At 39.1% G+C, this 23225-nt stretch overlaps 1 protein-coding gene across 13 annotated transcripts in view; it reads left to right on the top strand.

Annotated features, from left to right (window-relative positions):
• Nucleotides 1–23225, top strand: part of LTBP1 (latent transforming growth factor beta binding protein 1) — a 419895-nt gene that overhangs the window by 374951 nt on the left and 21719 nt on the right. For all 13 annotated transcript variants that reach the window (XM_027113416.1, XM_027113415.1, XM_027113421.1 and 10 more), the window contains 5 exons: nucleotides 8933–9109; nucleotides 9818–9904; nucleotides 11793–11921; nucleotides 12596–12736; nucleotides 13731–13901. In XM_027113416.1, the coding sequence (XP_026969217.1) occupies nucleotides 8933–9109; nucleotides 9818–9904; nucleotides 11793–11921; nucleotides 12596–12736; nucleotides 13731–13901 (705 nt within the window). The remainder of the gene's footprint in view (nucleotides 1–8932; nucleotides 9110–9817; nucleotides 9905–11792; nucleotides 11922–12595; nucleotides 12737–13730; nucleotides 13902–23225) is intronic.

Raw genomic sequence — 23225 nt, 5'->3', positions numbered from 1 at the left:
CCGCTCAACACGTCAGTACAGAAGTATGCTGACCCACCTGAGAACAGCCAGCTGGCTGTGAGCCTTCCACCTGCTTGTGGGCATTAGCCAGGATGTTTTTCAGAGGACAGGAGAACATTAGTTCATCTAACAAGGTGGTTAAGTGGAGGCTAGTTAAAAGTTTGTATCATACTCCAGTCAAAGAATCTGCTGTTATACAGAACAAAACATTTTGTACCAAATTGAAGTTAAAGTTTTTATCAAGATAGGATTCAAATTAATTTCATTATATACATGATAGACTAACAGCTTAGATCTCATCCCTCCTGGAAGGTAATTAGGAAAAGAAAGATAAATTTGCTCTCTAGGCTGTAATATTTCCTTGGCTTTAAAATTTCCCCAGGACAACAGACATTCCAACAAGAAGCAGTAGCATCATCATCTGAAGTGGTATCTTACTGAGGACAGAACTGGGGCTGGATGTCAACAAGGCACATTTCAGATCAGTACGCAGAAGAACTTTGCAATAGCTAGAGATAGTCAGCACATAACTGTCTCACGAAATCGTGGGTGTTTCCTTAGAGGTGTCCAAGAACAGGTGAGATACTCACTGGCTGGCAGAAGGGCTCCTACTTCCAGCATGACATTGTCCCAGGTGACCTTGAAGGTACTTTTGAACTTTAATGTCCTAGGATTTTTATTTCCAAAATACTTGTTGGCTCCCACCTAATTTTTTAGGTCTGGTCTAATGTTTTCGTTGCCTGGGCCTTTGGCCACTAATTTACATTGCTATACGTTGCATAAAAACACCTGAAACAGAAATAACTAAAAAATGTCCATATGAGACCACTCATCACCTGTAAGAGGGTATGGCTATGAAATATAGCCTGATGCTTTTATTTCCTCAGTGCCTGTGATAATTACTCAATAAAAATTTTCTGTCCTTGGGCACGCTAAGGGTAGCAGTAAATATTTAGTGTTGGCAACTGCAGCCTTCAGGCCTTACACACAAAATGCTGTTCTCTGTCTTGACTGGTGCACAGAGGGGAGACTCTGTGGTGGTGGGAACTGAATTTTATTTTTAAAACAGATGGTATAATGAAAGGAACACAAAGATATAATTAATGCAGGTGTGCCTTGCTTTAAGAAAACAAAGTAAACAAGATCAGAAATTATACAACATGTAAATCAGGCTGATTATTTGCATTGTGTAATAATTGTTCTTCACTTTAAGACAAGCAAATAAACAAGATCAGAAATTAAAGATCTATAAATAAACAAGATCAGAAATTAAAATCTATAAATAAGCAAGATCAGAAATTAAAGATTATTTGTATTATACAATAATGGTTCTTCACACAGTTCATGATAGGGTTTCCTTAAATATCAGTTTTCTCTAATATATTTGAGAGCTTATTCTCACATCGCAAGCTAAGTCCTAGACTTCTACATCTAGAAAACACCCTAGTGTTTTGCCAGCCCAGCAACTTTATTTCCAGGTGAGGAAGCTGAGGCCCAGAGAGAAGTTCTAAATGTTATACGTAGGGCCATATTGCTAACGACTGGCAGAATTGGCCCAGGAACCCGACTCCAAGGTCTTTCCCCTTAATTCTGCTTCTCAAGGCTGAGGATCCCATAACAGCACATTCTTCTAAAAATTGGCTTCCTTTTCACTTTATTTCTTTGTTTTGTTCTCGTTATTGAAACAATGCATATTCTTAGAAAATTGGCAAATACAAAAATATATCAAAAAAGAAAATCCCCTGCTGTGTTACCATCCAGGGATAATCTCTGTGACCATGCTGACCTCCAGATTCTTTGAAGGGGCATCCCTACCTCCACTGAACTGTCTCCCAGTTGATCCTCAACGCACTGAGATCGAGCCCTCAGACCCTTCATCCGGGTGAAACTCTTTCCTCTTGTGACAGTAGTTTCTCATCTTCCCTCCCCCTTTCCCTTTTCTTGATTTCAGGACATTACTCTTCCCTGTATCCTCCTACCTCTTGCTCTGGTCTTTTTCTGTCTCATTCTTGACTCTTTCTTTCGCCATTCCTTAAATAATAACGTCCCAGAGAGTTGCATGGTTAGCCCTCTTTTTACTCTGTATTCTTCTCCTGGGATATTTTATCCTCTTCTCCAAGTCAGCTTACCTGGAGTATTACTTACTTGGTGTGGACGACCAAGTGAATATCTATGCCTCCCCACCTCTCTCTTGAGTTCCACACTCCTATTTCCAGCTGCCTGTTACTGGACCTTCCTCCCAGGGTGTCTTGGAAGCATCTCTGCCTAAAATTATCCAAAAGCAAATTAATTACCATTCCCCCTCCAACCTCTCCCTGTGTACACTCATTAATTGCCAAACAGCCATACTATAGATCCTGAAGTCATACTTTATTTTTCTCTCCATCCATCCAAGCCATCATAACATTCTGCTATCTCTACCTCAGCAGTATCCTTCAAATCTCTCTGCTCCTCTGCTACCACTGCCCTGGGCCAGTCCTTCAACCTATCTTCCCTGGACTGTGGCACTTGCCTTCTGACTTCTCTCCTTGCCTCTCCCATCAGTTCCTGTTCCACATTGCTGCCAATTCACATTCTTGAAACACACATCTGGCTTTAAACCCCTTTCAGCTGCTTATTCCTGCCTCCAGCATGAAGTCCAAATCCATCAGCAGGGTAACAGGACCCTTTATCCTCAGTCATTCATTCCTCTTTGTATTGTCTGTCACCCAGCTCACTGCTAGGCATCGTGCCTGACCTACAGCAGACACTGTAGCCTATTGAGTAATAGGCTTCTCCGCATTCGAGAATGTGTTCCTTCTGTATCCCATCATCTCATTCCCAGCTCGTTCTGCAGAGTAAGAATTACTCATTTTATCAGAGGTATCATGGGGGCTTCCCTGGTGGCGCAGTGGTTGAGAGTCCGCCTGCCGATGCAGGGGACGCGGGTTCGTGCCCCGGTCCGGGAAGATCCCACATGCCGTGGAGCGGCTGGGCCCGTGAGCCACGGCCGCTGAGCCTGTGCGTCCGGAGCCTGTGCTCCGCAACGGGAGAGGCCACAACAGTGAGAGGCCCGCGTACCACCAAAAAAAAAAAAAAAAAAAGGTATCATGGACCACACTTAATTGATCTATTCACACTTCTAGGTAGAGGGGACAGTACCCATATGTGCTTTGGTTAAATTACAAGTAGAGGAAAAAAATTTAAAAAGAGCAGGTCCCTGCTATCAGGGGAAACTGTGCAAATCATCCTTGTGGTTCTGACAATTGAACCTAAACAGCGTGCTTGTTCTCTGTTCCTGGAGAGGTCCACTACAGGTTTTGTGTATGTACATATTTTTTAAAGGCATGAGACCACATATAATATCACTCAACCATTATATCTGGCACAGTGGGGTGTTTTTTTTTAATGTGTTTAGGTAACCTGTAAAATAAATTAACTTTGGAAGAATTTTTTAAAAATAATTTCTGATTGGAAAAAAAAGACCTTTGGTAGGAAAAAAATTAAAGACAGTGAAACCACAGTATTTAGAATGCAGACATTGTAAAATGCCATAAAACTCCTGAGGTCTTACTCCTCAGCTAAGGCTGAGGAAGATATGCTCATTTGTTATTTAAAAAAAAAAAAAAGCTTTCTTCCCACCTTCAAAAACAAGAGTGAGAAGAGTTTCCTACCAAATGGTGCTTTTATTTTCATGAAGTTTTATGCTTGCTGTGTATAGTATCTAAAATGAGTTTTTAATGAAGAGGTGTTGATATTTGAATGAACTGACATATCAGTTAAGTAAACCATGTACACAAACCATTTTATCCTCTTAATACAAGAGACACCACACTGTTGCATTACAAATGCATTTTGTATCCTAGAATTCACTACCAGTAAGGCCTGGAGAGGAATGGTTTGTACGGTTCCTTTTAAACGTTTCCAGACATTTTACATGTCGCTGCAGATGTGGCTTTATTCTTGAGGTCGTCCTCACAGGGCCTCGCCATGCACGTGTGCGGGTGTTGTGACCGCTCTCATGCTGCTGTGACGTCATCTCCTTTCCGACTGTGCTGCCTGTTGCACCTCGTCCCAGTGTGCGTCTCCCGGTTTTCTTTCTCTGAGCTGCTTTATTCTGCCTTCAGGAGTCTCTTCTTCCACCGAGATCTGCCCGCTTTTCTTCTGACTTCTCCAGTTTCTAATAATATTTCCATCATTGAGACTTTCACTTCTCACCGTCTTCCCAGCCTGTTCCTATCCCAGGCTCCCTCCTCCCAGTGTCTTCTAACTTCTTCACCAGAAAAAGCAAAACCAAAAATATCCTCCATTCCACCTGGCAGGGCTGAGGCGACTCTCTTCCAACAGAAACTGGCATTGTCCTCTGCCTCAGCACCTAAGTCACAAACACACCTATCACTTGTTCACATGTTAATGCATCCCTGCCCTGTTCTCTTGTTCTCAAAATCAGTTCTGTGACTCCTTCCACAGACCACTTCTCCCCTTGCCCGCTCTACCCACACAGACCTAAGGAGAGTTGTACTTTTTATTCCTCCTCACCTCTGTCACACCTTACTTTCTAGCCAATTATTTTTAAGTTTATTTTTCAAGAACTTGACTCAAAATGTCAGCTCCTCCAGGCAGCCTTCCAGGATTGCCTTGCCCCCTGACCCTTTACAGTGTGGCTTACACACCCAGCTTGCTTTCCTTGCACTGTCATACCTGACCACCTGATTGACCTCTTTAAGGACAGGCACTGCTTTGAAAGTATTTTTGCTCTTGTACTTCACTTTCTAAACTTTATTTTGACTTCGTCCACGTCTTTTACTATCTGAAGTTACCACCTTTCTACGATCTTCCTTTTTATTTGCATCCCTTCATGTTCAGTCCATTCCTATTGTCAGTGCTTATTTTCTGAAACTCACCGATGGCTTTCTTTTAAATTCCACTTAAAACACATACACACTTCTCATCTTCCAAGTCTTTGAATGAGAAAACTAGGGGGAAAAAATGAATTTCCAAGTTCTCTTTTACACCCTTTGGATTATTACACTGGAATGCTTTTTCTCATAAAATTATGAGTTGGTATAAAACATTAGTGCTGTGCTCGCTTCGGCAGCACATATACTAAAACATTAGTGCCTGTGGTGATTTTTAAAATAAAGCTTACTGAGTAATCCTATTCAAAGTCATTTGCTGAACATTATTACAGACACAGACTTTTATCAATTGATATCTTTTTCAGGACTAGGGCAGGTGTTTCATTTGGGGGCATTGTTTACTCACACGTATTTGTGATGTGACTCTTGGGTCACTGTCGTCATCCTGTCTCAGAAGGATATGGAGGGGATTGGCATCTGAAGGCCTTCAGAAAATATTGCAAATGGAAAGTGAAAGCAAAGGCAAGGGCCATTTAGAATGTTTGTGTCCACTCTAACCAAAGAAATGTTCCAGATCTCCCCACTCCAACAGCAAACCTAAGATTAGACATATTTAGGGAAAGACTAAAGCAGGAAATAATGCTGTAAGTGCACACCCACATCCTCTTCTTTCTGACGACGCAAGAGAGAAGAGCTTCTAGAAAGGGCAGTTCGCCAGTGGTACCTGCTGCTCAAACCCTGTCTTTAAATATTCAGAGCAAGGGAAGAGGGTCACGCTGCATGCTGCTTTGTCACTGAACTCTACATCAGCAGGATTATCTGCTGCCCCCTGGGCAAAGGCAAAGCAAAACAAACTCATGCTCGCCGAAATGTTAAGAAGCTGAGCCCCATAGAAGAGGTTTAGGGAAAGCATTAGGCACTGGACATTGGACCCAACCTAAATGTTCTCCTCCAAAAAGTGAGGATGCTCTATAACCTGTGCCGTCTAGCTCATGGAGTTACTTTGTGTATCACATGAAAAGGCATCTGTGAAAGTTTCTTCAAAAAAGGCACACACGTGAGAGGTCCAAAAACTCATTTCTTATCACCAGCCATACATACCCCTGGGATTAAAATATACACATTGCTTTTTATACACAGATGTTAAGCTAACCTCTTAATACATATATATTTTTTTTTTGCGGTGTGGGCCTCTCACTGTTGTGGCCTCTCCCGTTGCGGAGCACAGGCTCCGGACGCACAGGCTCAGCGGCCATGGCTTATGGGCCCAGCCGCTTTGCGGCATGTGGGATCTTCCCGGACCGGGGCACGAACCCGTGTCCCCTGCATCGGCAGGTGGACTCTCAACTACTGCGCCACCAGGGAAGCCCCTTAATACATATTGAAAAATCAAATCTGAAAATACTGGAGGTGAAGTAATATATTTCCTAGAGGTCTATGGCATGAGATATGAAGTATGGCTAACCTTATTAATAAAATCTTTCCGAAAAATAGAATTCATTCTTTTCTGAGCTTGGCACCTTCTATAACTTTTGATTTGATCTTTTAAAGTTATTTTGTGATAGAAAAATTTCTCCCCTAACGACAGTGACAAGCTCATAGAGATTTTTTAAAGAAATCACATTACATGTCTTTACTGTTCGGAGTGTTCCCCCTGTGGAAAAATGCTCTAGGTGGTTAATTATTTAAAGGTTAAGAAGATAAGGAAATTGTAGCTTTTCACAGAATGACCTTTGTGGACCAGTTTTTTTAAAAGGAATTTGCATCTCTTTCCAAACACGGATGAGGGCCTGACTAACCCTCAATTTCAGCTGTGTAAACACTGAAGCTTCAAACTGCTTGGAAAGAAAATAAGAGCAAAACTTGTAATAACCAATGTAAAACCTGAATAATACAGTGATATTGATTATTTCCCTATGCAGTCACCTTTGGGTTTCCTTCCAAAGAAAAAAGAAAAAACTATTTTATTTCTGTGAGTATAAAAAAACATGGTAGAAATAGTGTTTAAATGTATATGAAGTTTTTGACTCAGAAGCCTGTGGTCTCTAATTACCTATGAATATAGCAGCCTTCATTGAAGTGTTACTGTACAATGTTTCCATATTGTAATAAAAACTGTGACATATCTACAACTTTGTACAAAGAGAGAAGCAATTATTGAGCACTCTTTTAACATAGACTGTAAACCTGATTGGCAAAACTCTAGTTGTGTTGCTGACTTGATTTATATTTCTAAGTGCATTCGTTAATAACTGTGTTTTAGGCAAACTGAATAAAATGAGTGGAATTGTCCATAGTAATAGTCTGTCAGTTTATTCACACATGTTGGGAGAAAGTTTATAAAATTTTTTACAGCGTTCATGATTGATTTCATATTAATTTAAAATACCTACCCTTAATTTTCCTCAATAATACCCTGTGTAAGAGCTTGGAGCCCCTCCTGAAGGGAATGAACTGGTGATGGTGATCCATTCTATGAAAGCAGGTAAAGCACATGTCTGTCCCCTGCACACTTGAAAAGCTAGTTGAGACGAGGGATGTGGCAGGTTTTATCCAATTTCACACACAAGGAAATGATTTTAAACCACTTCATAAACTGCATAGGAATCCGCATTTCAGTTTTTTCCTGGACACTTATTCTAGGTTTGAATTCGTCATCAGCTATTAAGACTAAGTTAGAGTCCAAGCTGAATTGTCAAAGGTAGAATAATCTGAGAATTAGCCAGAATCAAGGGTGAGAGGGATCCTTTACATTCTCATTGATATTCTGCATTCTGGGAGGAATATATACGTCGAAGCTTTGCTTGCTTTTACTGCCATAAGGGGAAACAAAGGGCAGTAGCTCTTCTGATAGAATTTTATGAACTTACATTTTAAGAATACCTTTGTTATATGACATATTAATCAGGTTTCCGCAGTCAGTTTGACCCTGCCAAAGTAAATATATAGGCAACTATTATGAAAATAAATCATTAAACTTTCCTCATAGTATAATGATCTGCAAACTTTTTTTAAAAGGTAGGTATTGAGATTAAAGTCTTATCCTTACTGGCAAATGTTATCCCCTTGTCCCTGTAGTTTCTTTGGGTTAAGAATCTGTAGATAGCAGTTCTAATGAAAATATTTCATTAGTATTACTCTAAGTAATTGTGACGGCAGTAGTCAGTTTATCTGACATAGCATAAAATTAAAATAAGAAATTCTAACTGGATCATAGGCAGTAATTTGAACTCTATAACATTTAGTAGGGAAGAGTTTTTTTTTATCATTTTTGAAAAGCACAAACTTGTTTGTAGACTTCAAATCTGATGGAATTAAATCATTTTTAGTATTAACTGAAAGTAGGTGGAGTTGTTCTTATCATTTGTATTCTATCATATCACCTTGACTTTTATCACAGAGGGTTAAACAGACTCTGTTGAAATATATCAATGTATTCTTTAGGACACACTTGAGCTGGGACTAGAACCCAGCCTTGAAATTCTACCCCGAGGATTAGCTGGCTCTTATTATTTCATTCAGAATCATGTATTTGCAGCACTGTAAGTAGATTTCTAGTAATGAAAGGGTTTCTTTTAATAGACTCAGGTTACTGCAGTGTTTTTCTATTTGTCTCCTTCTGCTTTGTACTGTTTAGAAAATTTGGGGGGGCATGGTTATCTCTATAACCATCTAAGGGTTAAATATTATGTGTGGCCCCATATCTCTGGTCCAGTGTTGGGGAATATTTTCATTGATTTACGTAGGTGTTCTAGCTCAGTAAAGAATGACCCTGTGTTTGGCAAGAAAACAGATATGGAAACTGTACTCACAGCCAAATTTACAAGAATAAAGTAATCGGTTAAGGTAAAGGGAAATGATTTTGACAGACTTACACTCTTGGGGTGGGTTAGAAATCCACCAAAATTCAGGATTCACGTGCATTTTTATCTTGAAGTGGAAAAATCCAACATAAAGTGGAAAGCAGCTTTCTGTAAATGAAGTGCATTGGCACGTCCACTCTTTTTTACCACTGTGTTTTCAATTCCGTTGTGATACAGGTGGATCTGATGTATCCTGTCAACACCCTTTTTTACTTTCTCTGCTCTTTTTAGACTTAGAAGTAGATCAACCCAAAGAAGAAAAGAAAGAGTGCTACTATAATCTAAACGACGCCAGTCTTTGTGACAACGTGCTGGCCCCCAATGTCACCAAACAAGAATGCTGCTGTACCTCTGGTGCTGGGTGGGGAGATAACTGTGAGATTTTCCCCTGCCCGGTCTTGGGGACTGGTAAGAATTAGCTAAGTGCTGTGTTCATACTGGTATTTGTTGTGTGGTGTTCATGGGCCTTGGAATGTTCTCATTTGGGTTATTGAAGCCTTGAAATGGTAACATCTACTGGTACCTGCCATTGTCTAATTGAAGTGAGATTACCTTAGAGTGGGTTTCATTCAGGGCTGGACCCATACCCTTATCCCACTTCAGTATGAATTCTTAAACTTCTGTTTCTCACAGAATATGCTGTTATAGTGATATTCCATATAATATTTTGGCAGAAAGATAATTCAGTTTTATTCCATTTGTAAGGTAAAACTCATCATTTTTGGTAACAATGACACAGCATTATTCCTAACTGGAGCTTGCATATTTAAGCTAGGATTTTGGATTCTTATTGAAATTTGGAAATACTAGAGACCACAGTAATGGAGTGGTCATAACACACCATCGTACCCATAGCTGAAACATGTGTAAATAATATATGGGTGAACTAGCAAGGTTTTTTGTAAATTATACTTATGAAGTCATTAGGTTTATTTGCACCTAGTCTGTAATTTTTGAGATTGTACTGAATTTATTTGTCTGAATTTAGATGGCAAGATTTGCCTTAAAGTCTCTGAGTCTGAGAAAGCAAAACTGAATTTAAAACATACTCGTGGAAGATATTGGTTTTTGGGTTTTTTTTCAACTTTTTTTCCCCCTTATCTCTCCTGAAATCAGCTGAATTCACGGAAATGTGTCCTAGAGGGAAAGGTTTTGTCCCCACTGGAGAATCCTCTTACGACGTTGATGGCGAGAACTATAAAGGTCAGAATCAAGCAGAAACTAGTTTGCAATGTGTGTGCATATTTGACATCCAGGTAAACGCGTGGCTTGGGTTAGGCAGAAGAAGAATTCTTTTCAGCCATGGAAACTAATTGCAAAGCCTTGAATCCTACCATTGGAAGACGGTTTCAATGGACTCTAGGGAGAACCGTGGCTTGGGCGTTAGAACACTTAAGGCTGTATGACAGTGGGACTTCACTTAAGATTCTGAGTTTCCACTTCTGAGATAGGAATAATGTTTCAAAGGTTATCATGAGGATTAAATGAGATAACATATGTAAAAGTACTTAACACAAAATTCTGTACTTAATAAATTCATTCTTTCATTGTAGAATTATATTAGAAATCATATGTTAGGACCAGTACAAATTTGACCATCATCATGTTGGCCTTTAATGGTCATCAACAAAGCAAAGATTCTTGTCTTTTTAGAAAGCATCCTACTTTGCTAGGACCATTTACTAATGGCCACAGATTAATAATAAGGAATGGAAAGGAAGAAAGCAGAAGTAGATGTGTGTTTTATATATTTAATGCTATTAGCCTGTAATTCTAAAATAAATGCAGCTTTTTAATTTTGGTGAAATTTAAACTACAGATATGAGTACTTCCTCATTAACCACTAACTTTTAACATTTCAGTGATAGAGATATTATGACCTTTTATATACAAAGTGATTTTTTTTCTTTACAGTTTAATATTGAAAACTGTTAAGTGGCTGGAAAACAGACTAAAAACATTTTTATTGTCTATCCATTTTTTCAAACCAGTGTTTTACTAATATGGTATAATTCAGCAGCTGGATAAGAAATTCCATATGTGTTTTTTTAAGTACATCTATGATTTAATTCAGTGAAATAACAGGACCTAGTTGGCAAAATGTGTTTAACGGTTTTCAAATTCGCAAATATCATATACTATGTTCTTTCAGAGATGTAGTTAAATTTCACTTTGTGCTATGAAGTGGAGCCCTGATTTCACCATAAAGTCACCCTCTTTTTTAAAATAAAAATAAATTCCTCTTCACCCTATCTTAGCAGTGCTGTAAATGGTTGAAAGAATATTAGATTCAAACAGTCATATATTGTTGACTTGGTTTTGCCATTTTCCAGCTGTGTAACTTTGAGCAATTTATCTATGAAGTCTCCAGTTTTTTAAATGAGGACTAGATGACATTAGCTTTAAAATGTTAGAAATGATGCTAATAATACTTGCACAAAAGCAATAGATCACACTTTTTGAGAGCATACCGAGTCCTCTGCATGGATTTTCTCATTGAATCCTTTCAATCCTATCAGGTCAATGTTCCTCTTATCTCCAGTTTACCATTGAGTAAACTGAGGTTTGTGGACAATAAGCTCTGTAAATTCTGTGGAGGAATGGGTCTGCCAGCATTCTTAGCAGCTGTGCTTTCATTAGCTCATTATCAAGAGAGAAGACTTCCATCAAGTTGCATCAAACTCTTCGTGGGAGTTTTCTTCATCTCAACCAGTTAATGGGCCAAAATATACATTTATAGAAAGGCACATGTCTTAAAGGCTATTTTCTTCAGAGAATATTATTGGTGCCATTAGGGAACCCGTAGACTATTTCATCAGATACGAGGTAGCATCTCCGAAGCTCTATTTACAAATATACCTTCTCTGATAATGTTTTGGGCATTGCTCCTTAAACAGAGAAGCCTGATTATATTTCTACCTCTGTGAATTAGTCCTAACTTTAAGAATTTGATATTGCTGTGTTTTTAAGACTCTTTGTAATATAAATATTACAATATCTAACTTGCCCAATATTGGTTAGACTCTTCTATTTAACTGAAAATCCCCAAATAACTCCTCTTTCTAAATATTTCTCCATTTTTCCCCCATAGATGCAGATGAATGCCTACTTTTTGGACAAGAAATCTGCAAAAATGGCTTCTGTTTGAACACTCAGCCTGGTTATGAATGCTACTGTAAGCAGGGGACATACTATGATCCCATCAAATTGCAGTGCTTTGGTAAGTTTTAAGAGGATGTAGTGTGATGTGCTATGCAAATACATGGAAAAAATAAGTAATGCTACATATAAAAACAATTTCTTTGAATCTAAATCATGTGTTGAAAAGATCTGTAAATGTTTTATGGATCTTTTTCTTGAGCAATATTTAAGAAAATAAAAACTCTTCATACTACTATTTGAATAGATTTCAAAGAGTTAATATTCAATGTAGAATTATAATTCAGGTCACTGGTATAACTGAAGTGTTCTTTTGGTCTGGGGAGCCTCCTGTTTCATCACTCATACCATGCACTGAAAGTCATTTTTAAATACTGACCCAGACTTCAATGCCTAAGCAGAAAACCATATACACTAGGCAGAAAGACATAGCAAAAGGAAATAATTTAAAAACTGTCATAAAGAGACATTTTATCTTAAATTTCTAAGCGTATCCTGTTCTTAAATGTTTTCTTTCCTTATTTAATGTCAGCAGCTGTAGGGCAATGTTATTTTTCCAATCAATACAACTTAACATTTTTATAGTCGGAGCTGTTCTCTTTTGGATGATGACGTATAGCTGATTAAAATGTGGCAGCCCCTGGAATCTGGACTAAATTTAGCAGTGTATTAAGTTTGGTTAAGTGTATGAGGTGCAGCTGATTGCTGATTTTCTTTCACTTTTTTTCTCTTAAGATATAGATGAGTGTCAAGACCCCAACAGTTGTATTGATGGCCAGTGCGTTAATACAGAAGGCTCTTATAACTGCTTCTGTACCCACCCAATGGTCCTGGATGCTTCGGAAAAAAGATGTATCCGACCAACTGAATCACATGGTATGTTTGGATATGAGATGCAAGTCTGTGTCCAAATAAATGTCATAAGGTTTTCCTTTTGACTGAAATGTGAGTTGTTGGAAAATTTAAAAATTGATTCCTTGGGTATTTTGAAATAATTAAAATGAGATGCTAAGAGAAAGAATAAGATGCACATCATCAATATGTAGGAGATTTAACACCTTGCATACACTGATTTAATGGACAACAGAATACGGGGTGGCTGAGCAGATGGCAGAGCTGTTCGGTGTCTGAGGGTTGATCACATTGAACCATTGAAGGCAACTGAGGAAGATGTAAGTTGAGGGAAAAATAATTAGGTTTGCTTGACTGGACTGGAGGACACAGGTGACGCTGGACAGAGCAGAGGGCAGAATTCATCAGATTGGTGGAGGGCTCTGAAGTCCGTCGGTAGGAATCCCTGTTCATCGCCGAGAAGGTAATGTGCCACTGACTGATCAGTGGCTTAATTGATCAATGTATCAGCACGTTCAGGAGACGGCTTTGGTCGAAATCAATTGGAAAGTAGAAAGGTTCGCGTTAAGGACCCTAGGATGAAGGGTTACTAGTTCAGGGCTTCGGCAAATGAAATGGATGAAAAAGGATGAATCCCAAAAATTTTATGTAGAAAGAAATGGTAGGATTTGACAGACAAGTAAATGTGAAACATCAAAGATCAGAAGAATAAGAAGTCCATCAGGATTATGAAGTACAGGCAAGACAGTGGAGGGTTTTATGTAATGATGGAAGCAACAGAGGGAAGGATTTAATTGGAACATGATGGGCAGGTTGAATTTCAGCTGATGGGAGTGACACCCAGTTGGAGATGACAGAGGTTTGATCCATGGAAAGACCCAGACTGGCCTCAGACTTTTGCTTGGAAGTCACTCTTAGAAATAGGGATGGAAACTTTGAGACTCGCTGGCTTCTACCACAGTGTTTATGAAATAGGAATAACAGTGCAATTGTCATGGAACCATGTCTTCCCTTTCAGAACAAATTGAAGAAACCGATGTCTACCAAGATCTGTGCTGGGAACATCTGAGTGATGAGTATGTGTGTAGCCGGCCTCTTGTTGGCAAGCAGACAACATATACTGAGTGCTGCTGTTTGTATGGAGAGGCCTGGGGTATGCAGTGCGCCCTCTGCCCCATGAAAGATTCAGGTGAGCCCTTACCTAGTTCCTTCTATTGCAGGCCTTTGGAAGTATCCTTTGGAGCCTGACAATCCTCTTTTACTTATATATCTTCACCTGCACTCCTGATAGCTTGCTTTCATCAGAGGGGTGTGTGTGTGTGCGCGTGTGCGTGTTTAGGGAGTGGAAGAGCAGGACTGCCTAACATCCGGCTCCTGGTTTACCTCCAATCCAGACCTTGTCATTAATTTTTTTTTTTTTTTTTTTGCGGTACGCGGGCCTCTCACCGCTGTGGTCTCTCCCGTTGCGGGGCACAGGCTCCAGACGCGCAGGCTCAGCGGCCATGGCTCACGGGCCCAGCCGCTCTGCGGCATGTGGGATTTTCCCGGACTGGGGCACGAACCCGTGTCCCCTGCATCGGCAGGCGGACTCTCAACCACGGCGCCACCAGGGAAGCCCTTGTCATTAATTTTTGAAACCCTCATTCCATTTCCCCAAAGAATGCTAAATAACCCAAAGAAATATAATGCATCTTAGCAGTTGGTGGCGTAGGTCTTTAGAATTTATATTTCCTGATACTTCGTGTTTTTTTTTTTTTCCCTACAGTCCTTCTCATTTCTAACAGTTTCTACTTAGAGCAAAAAGTATTAATATAGACAATATAGGTCAAAGCCCAAGTTTTTATGTCAACCTCTTTGTGGGAGAGATCACAGAAGGGTTAGAACCATAAAGGAAGAGAGTAGAAAGTAAGTAAAATGTACTTGAACAAATCTCCTTGACTTTCAAGTTTTAGACCTGGGGTTGACTTTCAAGTTTTAGACCTGGGGTTAAAACCTTTGGTCAAATGGAGAAAAAATGGGACTGGCTAAGCTCTCAGTTTCCTCCCCTCTCCTCGTGTGGGAGGAGGGCTGGAAGGTGCTGACTCTTGGCTCCCAGGCTGGGCTACTTGGTGACTGTTGGGTTGTGCGCTGATTGCTTATTTCTCTTCTTGACGCTGCAGCTACTTACTGCCTGTTAAAGGAAAGCACTTGAAAGTGTTCAGTATAGCATTTTGTCTTTGGCTATAGAATCGATTTGTTAAAGCTGGAAAAATACTGTGTGGATATAAAGTGAAAGAGTTTATAATGAACAAATTCTCAGAATGGCCAAGAGGGGAAGAATTGCTTGAAAAGAGGAACTGCATTAATTTTTAGTTAATTAGAATGTAATCTTCAAGATATTTAATAATAAATTAGCTTTTTAGCTTGGAAGTAACTGAAACCAATGTAGCACAAAAAAAGAAAGTAATTTGAAATGCCAGAAAAGGAAAAGGAACAGCAAAGGATGAAGAGCAACCTCTTAAAGATATAGATGGTAATGATAGTAGCCCAGAAATGGAAAGAGGTTGGGTTCTGGGGCCAGAAAATCTGGATCTGGAATTCAGAACTGCGCACAGCAGCTGCGTGACTTGGGGAAAAAGAACCTCACCCAATGCAGCTCATTAATGGAGGCATCTGTCTTGTTGGGTTGTTGTGAGAACTGGGAGGTTGTAGATAGGGCAGGAACACAAGGAGTGGGGTATATTATTAGTGTCACTATAGCCTCTGTCCCGAGAGGCAATTGCCACAAGGAGAAGAAGGTGAAATCTTAAGGAAGTGACTATAATATCTATGACTTGAGTCATCTTCTCACGATGCTTGAATACCTCAAACCTTTCTACTTAGGCAGTGTTTTTATTGTTTAATTTTTTTTTGCATGTTTTATATGTATGTTTTACTTTTTTTTTACATCTTTATTGGAGTATAATTGCTTTACAATGGTGTGTTAGTTTCTGCTTTATAACAAAGTGAATCAGTTATACATACACATATGTTCCCATATCTCTTCCCTCTTGCGTCTCCCTCCCTCCCACCCTCCCTATCCCACCCCTCCAGGCGGTCACAAAGCACTGAGCTGATCTCCCTGTGCTATACTGTTTAATTTTTTTAAAAAATATATCATTCTTCTAAAGAATTAATCAAAGAGGTTACGTCCCCCTCCATCTACCCCATCACAGCTGAACTCTGCTCCTTGAAGGTGTTCACTCTTTTTTTTTAATTGAAGTACAGTGTTGATATACCAGTGGTACATGTAATGTACCATTACAGGTGTACAATGTAATTATTCACAATTTTTAAACATTATACTCCATTTATAGTTATTGTGAAATATTGGCTATATTTCCCATGTTGTATAATATATCCTTATAACTTATTTTATACCTAATAGCTTGTACCTCTGAAGATGTTCACTCTTAACAGTTGGTTTTAATTATCCAAGTCTTTTTTCTATACGTTAATTATTGTTATATTTTTAATCCATATTAGTTATTATAAATTTATATTTAAGAGAATATTTAAAGCTGAAATCCGTATCATCGATCTGAGGCACACGTTTTTTGATTTGCGCGTTAGCATCTCTGAAATCGGGGGTATCTTACAATTGATGGCATCTATTAATGGCCACAAGCAATTTTTTCACATTTTAGTGTCTGTTATATCAGGATGTATTTTGAAATCTAGGATATCTTAGAACTGGTGAAAGATGGTAACTTTTAAATGGCTGCACAGACTCTGCTTTATGGATGTACAGGCATACCTTGGAGATATTATGGGTTCAGTTCCAGACCACCACAATAAAGTGAATATTGCAATAAAGCAAGTCACCCCAATCTTTTGGTTTCCCAGGGCATATAAAAGTTAAATTTACACTGTACAGTGTTTATGTCTGTTAAGTGTGCAATAGCATTATGTCTAAAAAAATATACATGACAGTTAAAAATACTGTATTGCTAAAAAATGCTAACCATCACCTGAGGTTTCAGCAAGTCATCTTTTTGTTGGTGGAGGGTCTTGCCTCGCTATTGGTAGCTGCTGACTGATCAGGGAGGTGATTGCTGGGGATGGGAGTGACTGTGGTAATTTCTTAAAACAGCCAACAGTGAAGTTTGCACCTCAATTGATTCTGCCTTGACAAACGATTTCTCTGTGGTATGCAATGCTGTTTAATAGCATTTTCCCTAGAGTAGAGCTTCCTTCAGAATTCAAGTCAGTCCTCTCAACCCCTGCTGCTGCTTTCTCAATTAGTTTTATGTAATATTCTAAATCCTTTGTTTCAACAGTTAAGTTTACTGTCTCATATAGGTGGGGTTTGTGGCACCCTACAACAATTACAATAGTAACATCAAAGATCACTAATACCATAACAAATATAGTAATAGTGGTAAAGTTTGAAATATTATGAGAATTTCCAAAATGTGACACAGACAGGCAGTGAGCGAATGTGGTTGGAAATATGGTGCAATAGACTTGCTTGATGCAAGGTGGCCACAAGCCTTCAATTTGTTTAAAAAAAAAAAAAACACACACACAGTAAAGCGAAGCACAGTAGAACAAGGTATGCCTGTACCATGGTTTATTTAATCACCTCCAGCACTGGACATTTGGGCTGTCTGTCTCCCCCACCCCCTGCCCTTCCCCAGTCTTGATTTTCCTATTATAAACAATGCTGCAGTGAACCTTCACATATGTATCTTATATATAGCTGTGGAAGTGTCTTGATAAGAAAATTCCTACAAATGAAAATACTATACTATATTACTCTCCAAAAAATACAGGACAGATTTACACTCACATTGACAGTGTTTGAAATGCCTTTTCCTCATACCCTTTTACCACTAGATATTCTCAGCCTTTAAAATTGTTATCCTATGGGTAAGAAGGGTATCTTATATGCGTCTCCCTATTTCTAGGGACTTGGAGCATCTTTTCCTTGTTTATAGATGATTTGTATTCCTTTGTCAGTGAATTATATCCTTTGCCCATTTCTTTGGTTGGACTTTGTGTCTTTTTCTTGCTGATTTGTAGGAGCGTTGTGCGTATTCTGTCCACAACCCCAACATTTGTGTTTTGGAAACTTCTTTATGAAAGGTTCTGCATGTATTTTCATTTTATTCTGTCCCTGTCCTGATGCTGTGATATTAAGTATTTACTGAATGAAAATCTGATGAGCTAGTTGCCTTTGCAAACCAAATCTAATTGACTAAGTTTTTAAAAGAATATTCAAGTTATTTTGGTGTTAGAAATGAATTTTAGAATATTGCATCAATTATCTTTAACTGAGGCTTTACAAAACAGAATTTTAAATGTAAATTCAAACAAATCCATGTGAACAAATACATACTGTATAATATTTTTAGGAAAGTATGGGGTACGAGGAAATAGTGGTACCACGTGCCAAATTAAAAAAAAAAAAACTTAGTATCTTTGCTGCGCTCTTTCTAGCTTATATATGCACAATACTGGTGATAAATTTTCCAAAAAGAATCACTAGTCTACAGTCAGCCAAATCCTCAAAAATCAGTGATTTTCAGTCTTTTATTTTTTTAGAAAAAGGTAGTCTTTTGTCAACTGAATTATTATTTTAACTTCCAATATATATAAATTCATTAACATCAAAGCTGCTGGAGCTGCTGGTAGGGAGAACAACTAGTTAGGCTCTCGAGGTATCTGTGAAGGACCCCAGGGTTCCAGGAAACACATATTGAAAAACGCTATTCTGTTTCTGTTGGAGTGTAGGAAGTAGTTAGACATCCCAGAAGGAGTATTTCTTTTATACTCCTGAAATTATGGGCCTTGAGCTAGACTTAGGGATACTCTACCCTGAATCCAGGGAGAAGCCCACGGCAAAGTTAAGCAGTTTTTCCAGAGGCCCTGTGATTAGCTGGCATTTCCTTGATTGGTACCTGATGTTCTGGTCATATCTACACCAAACCATCTCCCGTTGAGCATGTTTCTGCCCGAGTATAGCAAGCAACAAGACCCAGAGCAGAGGGGTTAGCACATGGACTCTGAAGCCAGGTTGCCTGGGTGGGAATCCTGGTTTGGCAACTTTCTATCTACACAGCCTTGTTCCTTTGTCTCTCTGTGCCTTAGTTTCCTCACACGAAACTAATATCACCTGCCTCACAGGGTTGTTGGAAGAATCAGTTAATACATGAACACTTAGCATAGTGCTTGACACGTAGTAAGCATTAGAAGGTTGTAGCACCTAATGCTACTACTGCCGGGTGAGTCAGATCAAATGCATTTTCAAATGTAAATGAAATCTAAGGTTCTTATGAAAAACACACTTACCTAATAGCATCTGAACATGAATTAAGAAATTAAGGATAGACAAATGCAGAAATAATTGTCCTCATATAAAATTTTCTCTTCTAGACCACTGCTTCATAAACATTAATGGGCATGTTAATTACCTGGTGATGTTACTAAAAAAAAAAAAGATTCTGGTTTCTAGGTGGAGGTGGGTGGGCAGGATTCTGCTTCTTAAGTCCCAGTGCAATGCTGCTGCTGGTCTTCAGACCACACTAGCAAGGTTCTAGAGACACGTAGCAGCATTCAGCCGGATTTTGTTAAAACCGACTTTAATGCCGTTATTAATTTTTCGTAGAGGAAGCAGAGAATGTGTGAACTTTAAAACTGATTTGCTCATTCTGCCATTGAGCCTTTTAAATGTTGCTCTTCAGGAATACATGATAGTTGAGAAAGGACCATATTGTCTATTTGTTAATAAAAGCACTGGATGAATTCCAGCCTGTCAGGCACTGAACCTTCCAGTTTCCCTAGGAATGCAGCACTGCTTTGGGGAACAATTAGTTACTGATGGAAACAGTGCTGGAGGAATTTAAGTAATAAATCACAGTGCTTGTCATCAGCTTTGAGCATTAAAGTGCAGTGTAAAGTAAAGCTTTGGCTCCCAAACAGGCTTTCACACTTCTGGTCCAATAGGTTATGGGCACTAATTCTCACTAAGGCAGCAACTGCATCTGAGAATACTGGTAGTTGGAGGAGGTAGGAGTGGCTCCTGAAATAGTGTTCTCTGAAGTTAGATGGCAACTTGCAGATTGGTACCAGGTGCAGACTGGTACCACGTGCAGGGTGAGTGAGTGGAGGCTGATGGATTGTGTCAGGGTAACTTTACATGAGAAGAATTGCCTAGTTGTACCATTCAGTACATTTCTGGAGCTGCTTGGGGCTCCCATTTTAATCCTCAGCTAAAGTCTGGGAGGCCAGACACCAGGCATTAGGAGGTTTCAGATGGTTGAGGGCGGCCCGGCAGTGAGTTTGCTGAAGTGGTCGTGTCCTGACATCCTCCCCCTCCTCAGCCTCTGGAGTTTCTCTCTTTTTTTTTTTGTGTGTGTGTGTGTGTGTGTGTGTGTGTGTGTGTGTGTGTGTGGTACGTGGGCCTCTCACTGCTGTGGCCTCTCCTGTTGCAGAGCACAGGCTCCGGACGCGCAGGCTCAGTGGCCATGGCTCACGGGCCCAGCCGCTCCGTGGCATGTGGGATCTTCCCGGACCGGGGCACGAACCCATGTCCCCTGCATCGGCAGGCGGACTCTCAACCACTGTGCCACCAGGGAAGCCCTGGAGTTTCTCTTATTCCTGCCCCAGCATCCTCTTCTTCTCCTACCCTCTCAATACCCTCTAATCCTGCCTGTTCTTAAAAAAATTTTTTTTTCCCTTGGTTTGGGGGGAGTGGCTGAACTGCTTTGGGAGGACCATCAAATTTGGGTTCTTTATCACGATATCATGTCCAGCCTCTGAGAGAAAAAGCTATTCGAAAAACCAAGTCAGGAAAGACAAACTACTGTGTCCATATTTTGAATGAGAAAGGGTGGTCATTGTTTGATCTTTCTGGAAATTTTCAGTGCCGTGCTAGAAGGAAGTCATGAACCCTCAAATCTGGAGTTTATTGAATACGAGTTTTATGTAGCTTGGTTTTTCTGGGTCTCCACCTGAGTAAAAAAATGATGGTAGCTGACATGTGTATAACACAATGCCAGGCACCGTCAAGAGGCTTACCATCGATTAAGATATTTAATTCTCCAAGCCATCCTATGAGGTAACTATATAATTACCTCCTTTTGGGGGGAGAGGAACTGAGACACACAAGATTACCATCCGTGGTCAGATACCAGGAAGTGGCAGATTCAAATCTAGGCATCCGTGCTATCAACCACTTTAGTGTTACCCCAGTCCCTATCTCCCCAAGGTCTCAAAGCACTTCTTAGATAATTAGTATCACTTAGAATATAAAAGTAACAAAGTGAAAAGTTAAAGATGAGATTTTTTTTCAATTTCCTCATGCGTTGTGTGCTTAGAGAGAAACTCTACAGCCTTAGAGCCAGTCAGTAAGCTTAGCCAACTTAGACTCTGTATCAGAGTCGAGCACACGGTGGCCATAATAGATAACAATACATACTTGATGAATTAATGGATTAAAGCAAGTCAGTAATCCTCAGTGAATTAAACTGTTGGTGATGCCTAGCACATAGATAAAATGAACTTTTAATGTTTTTATTTATTGCTACTCTTAAAAGTATAAACTCAAAATTTTCTGGAAAAATGTACCTATGGGTTACAAGATATGTAGGGTGCTATTGTCTCATGGAAATAAAAACCTATTGACCTGCAAATGAAAGAAAATTAAACACATTTGAACACTGGAATCTAAAGTACCCAGGGATCCCAGTGTCTGTGGTTATCTTGTTAAAATAATTAGACTTCTGTTAAGTAAATTATTAAAATAATTAGACTTATTGTGAACAAACGGAACATAAAGAATTGATAAAGTCTTGATCTAAAACGTAGAAGAAATTTTGAGGGGAGACTTAGTGTGTTGAGAGATTGCCACCTCTTGGTTGATAGAGTGTACTGCACCACAGGTGTTTTAACCTCTGAAGTACTAGGTGCAGGTCAGGCATAGAAAGGTCACAGTGGGGTTAAAAAAAAAAAAAATCTCCAAGGAAACTGAAGTGTCACAAAAGAAACTGGCAAATGCTTAAAATTTTTTGTGAAACACTGCTGTCGATCAAAATGTGGAGTCATGGTCCTCTCAGTTTTGCTCACAGAGCAATTCAAAAATATAGATATATAGATAGATTTGATAAGAAAACTCTGGTTGTGGGAATAGAGATTATCCTTGTCCTTGAGTGCCAGGAAGAAAAATATAATCATTACAGCATAAGAAAAATCTGAAATCAATTCTGTCAGTAAAGAATCCTATAGATCATAATATAGATTTATGTCTAATTCTTATTTTTTAAAAAGTCAAATAACAACATATTTAGTAAACTTATTATATGCAAGGTACAGTTAGTAAGAACCGTGTCTAAAATGCAGTCTAAATTACTTATAGTTTGCCTGTCTTCAGTTTCAGTTAAATTATCTACGTATTCCTTCATTTCATTTTTTACTTGAACCACCTACAAGGCAACATCTAGGCAATAAATTTTGGAGCAGACGTACAGTCTGTATTTACAGGAAATGTAAAATTCTGTAGAACTGACATGATATAAAATTATGTTGTACCGCTAAATTAGAAGTTCATTCCTCAACGTTGCTCGTTCAGATGTACAGATAACATCCTTAGGTAATAAATTCATCATCTCCTGTGACACACTATTTTTTAATACTTCCTAGTAACTTATCTACCCCGTCTTTTCATATGGTTTTGCAAGAGTGAAAGAATCTGGAATCTGTCTTTGAACAGTGAAGCTAGTGATTTCTTTCCTGTCTGTGCATGGCTCTTACCTGTTCCCAAAGATCTGAGTGTAAGAAATTTCATAATACCCTTGGAGGTGTGAAGGAAGACAGGGATTTGACTCGTGGACTAAACTTGAAAAAATATTGTAATTGGGCAGTGGTTGCAAAAGGCCTTTCAGCAGTCACAGTTTAAAGGCTTTTCCAAGAACTATGTTTCCAAAGAATGTTAATAATAAGTCTGGAACATCCTACATGTGAGGCACAGTGAGTGGCCACCGCCTTTGGTGTGGGCAGTCCAGGGATCTCGTTCTGCTTTTGGCATTGCTTCTGTCAATTGCACTGGGCGAGTTGCTTCAGTTTCCTATATGCGAAGTTGAGAACTCTTTTGAGGTTATGGTAATTAATACTCTGTAAGTATGAAAGCATTTATCATTGTGATCATAGATCCTGATTATTATGATCAAAGCAAGTGCAGCTATTAATAAGCTATAGTGGAGAATGTAAACCAAACTGGAAAGCTATAAAAGGCCTCCTAATTTGAGTGGCCACCATATGTGTACACTGTATATACAGAGAGAATACTCTCAGAGGTAAGTGGTCCAGTTCTTTGGGACAGAATTCTTGGTATCCATGGAACTAGACTGAATTGGATACCATATGGAAGGACAAGTACGCAATTTATATTGTTTCTTATTGAAAAGATTCTTTGTATTTATTTAGAAGGCTACCCCTTATTTTCCCGAAAAGGGTGAAAGTACTTTTCTCACTATAAAAGGCTTATTGCAAAATA

The sequence above is a fragment of the Aethalodelphis obliquidens genome, unplaced genomic scaffold (genome assembly GCF_003676395.1).
Source record: "Aethalodelphis obliquidens isolate GAN/ISIS:26980383/991018 unplaced genomic scaffold, ASM367639v1 scaffold12, whole genome shotgun sequence".
NCBI classification, from domain to species: Eukaryota; Metazoa; Chordata; class Mammalia; order Artiodactyla; family Delphinidae; genus Aethalodelphis; species Aethalodelphis obliquidens.
This window is presented reverse-complemented; position numbering and strand designations above follow the sequence as displayed.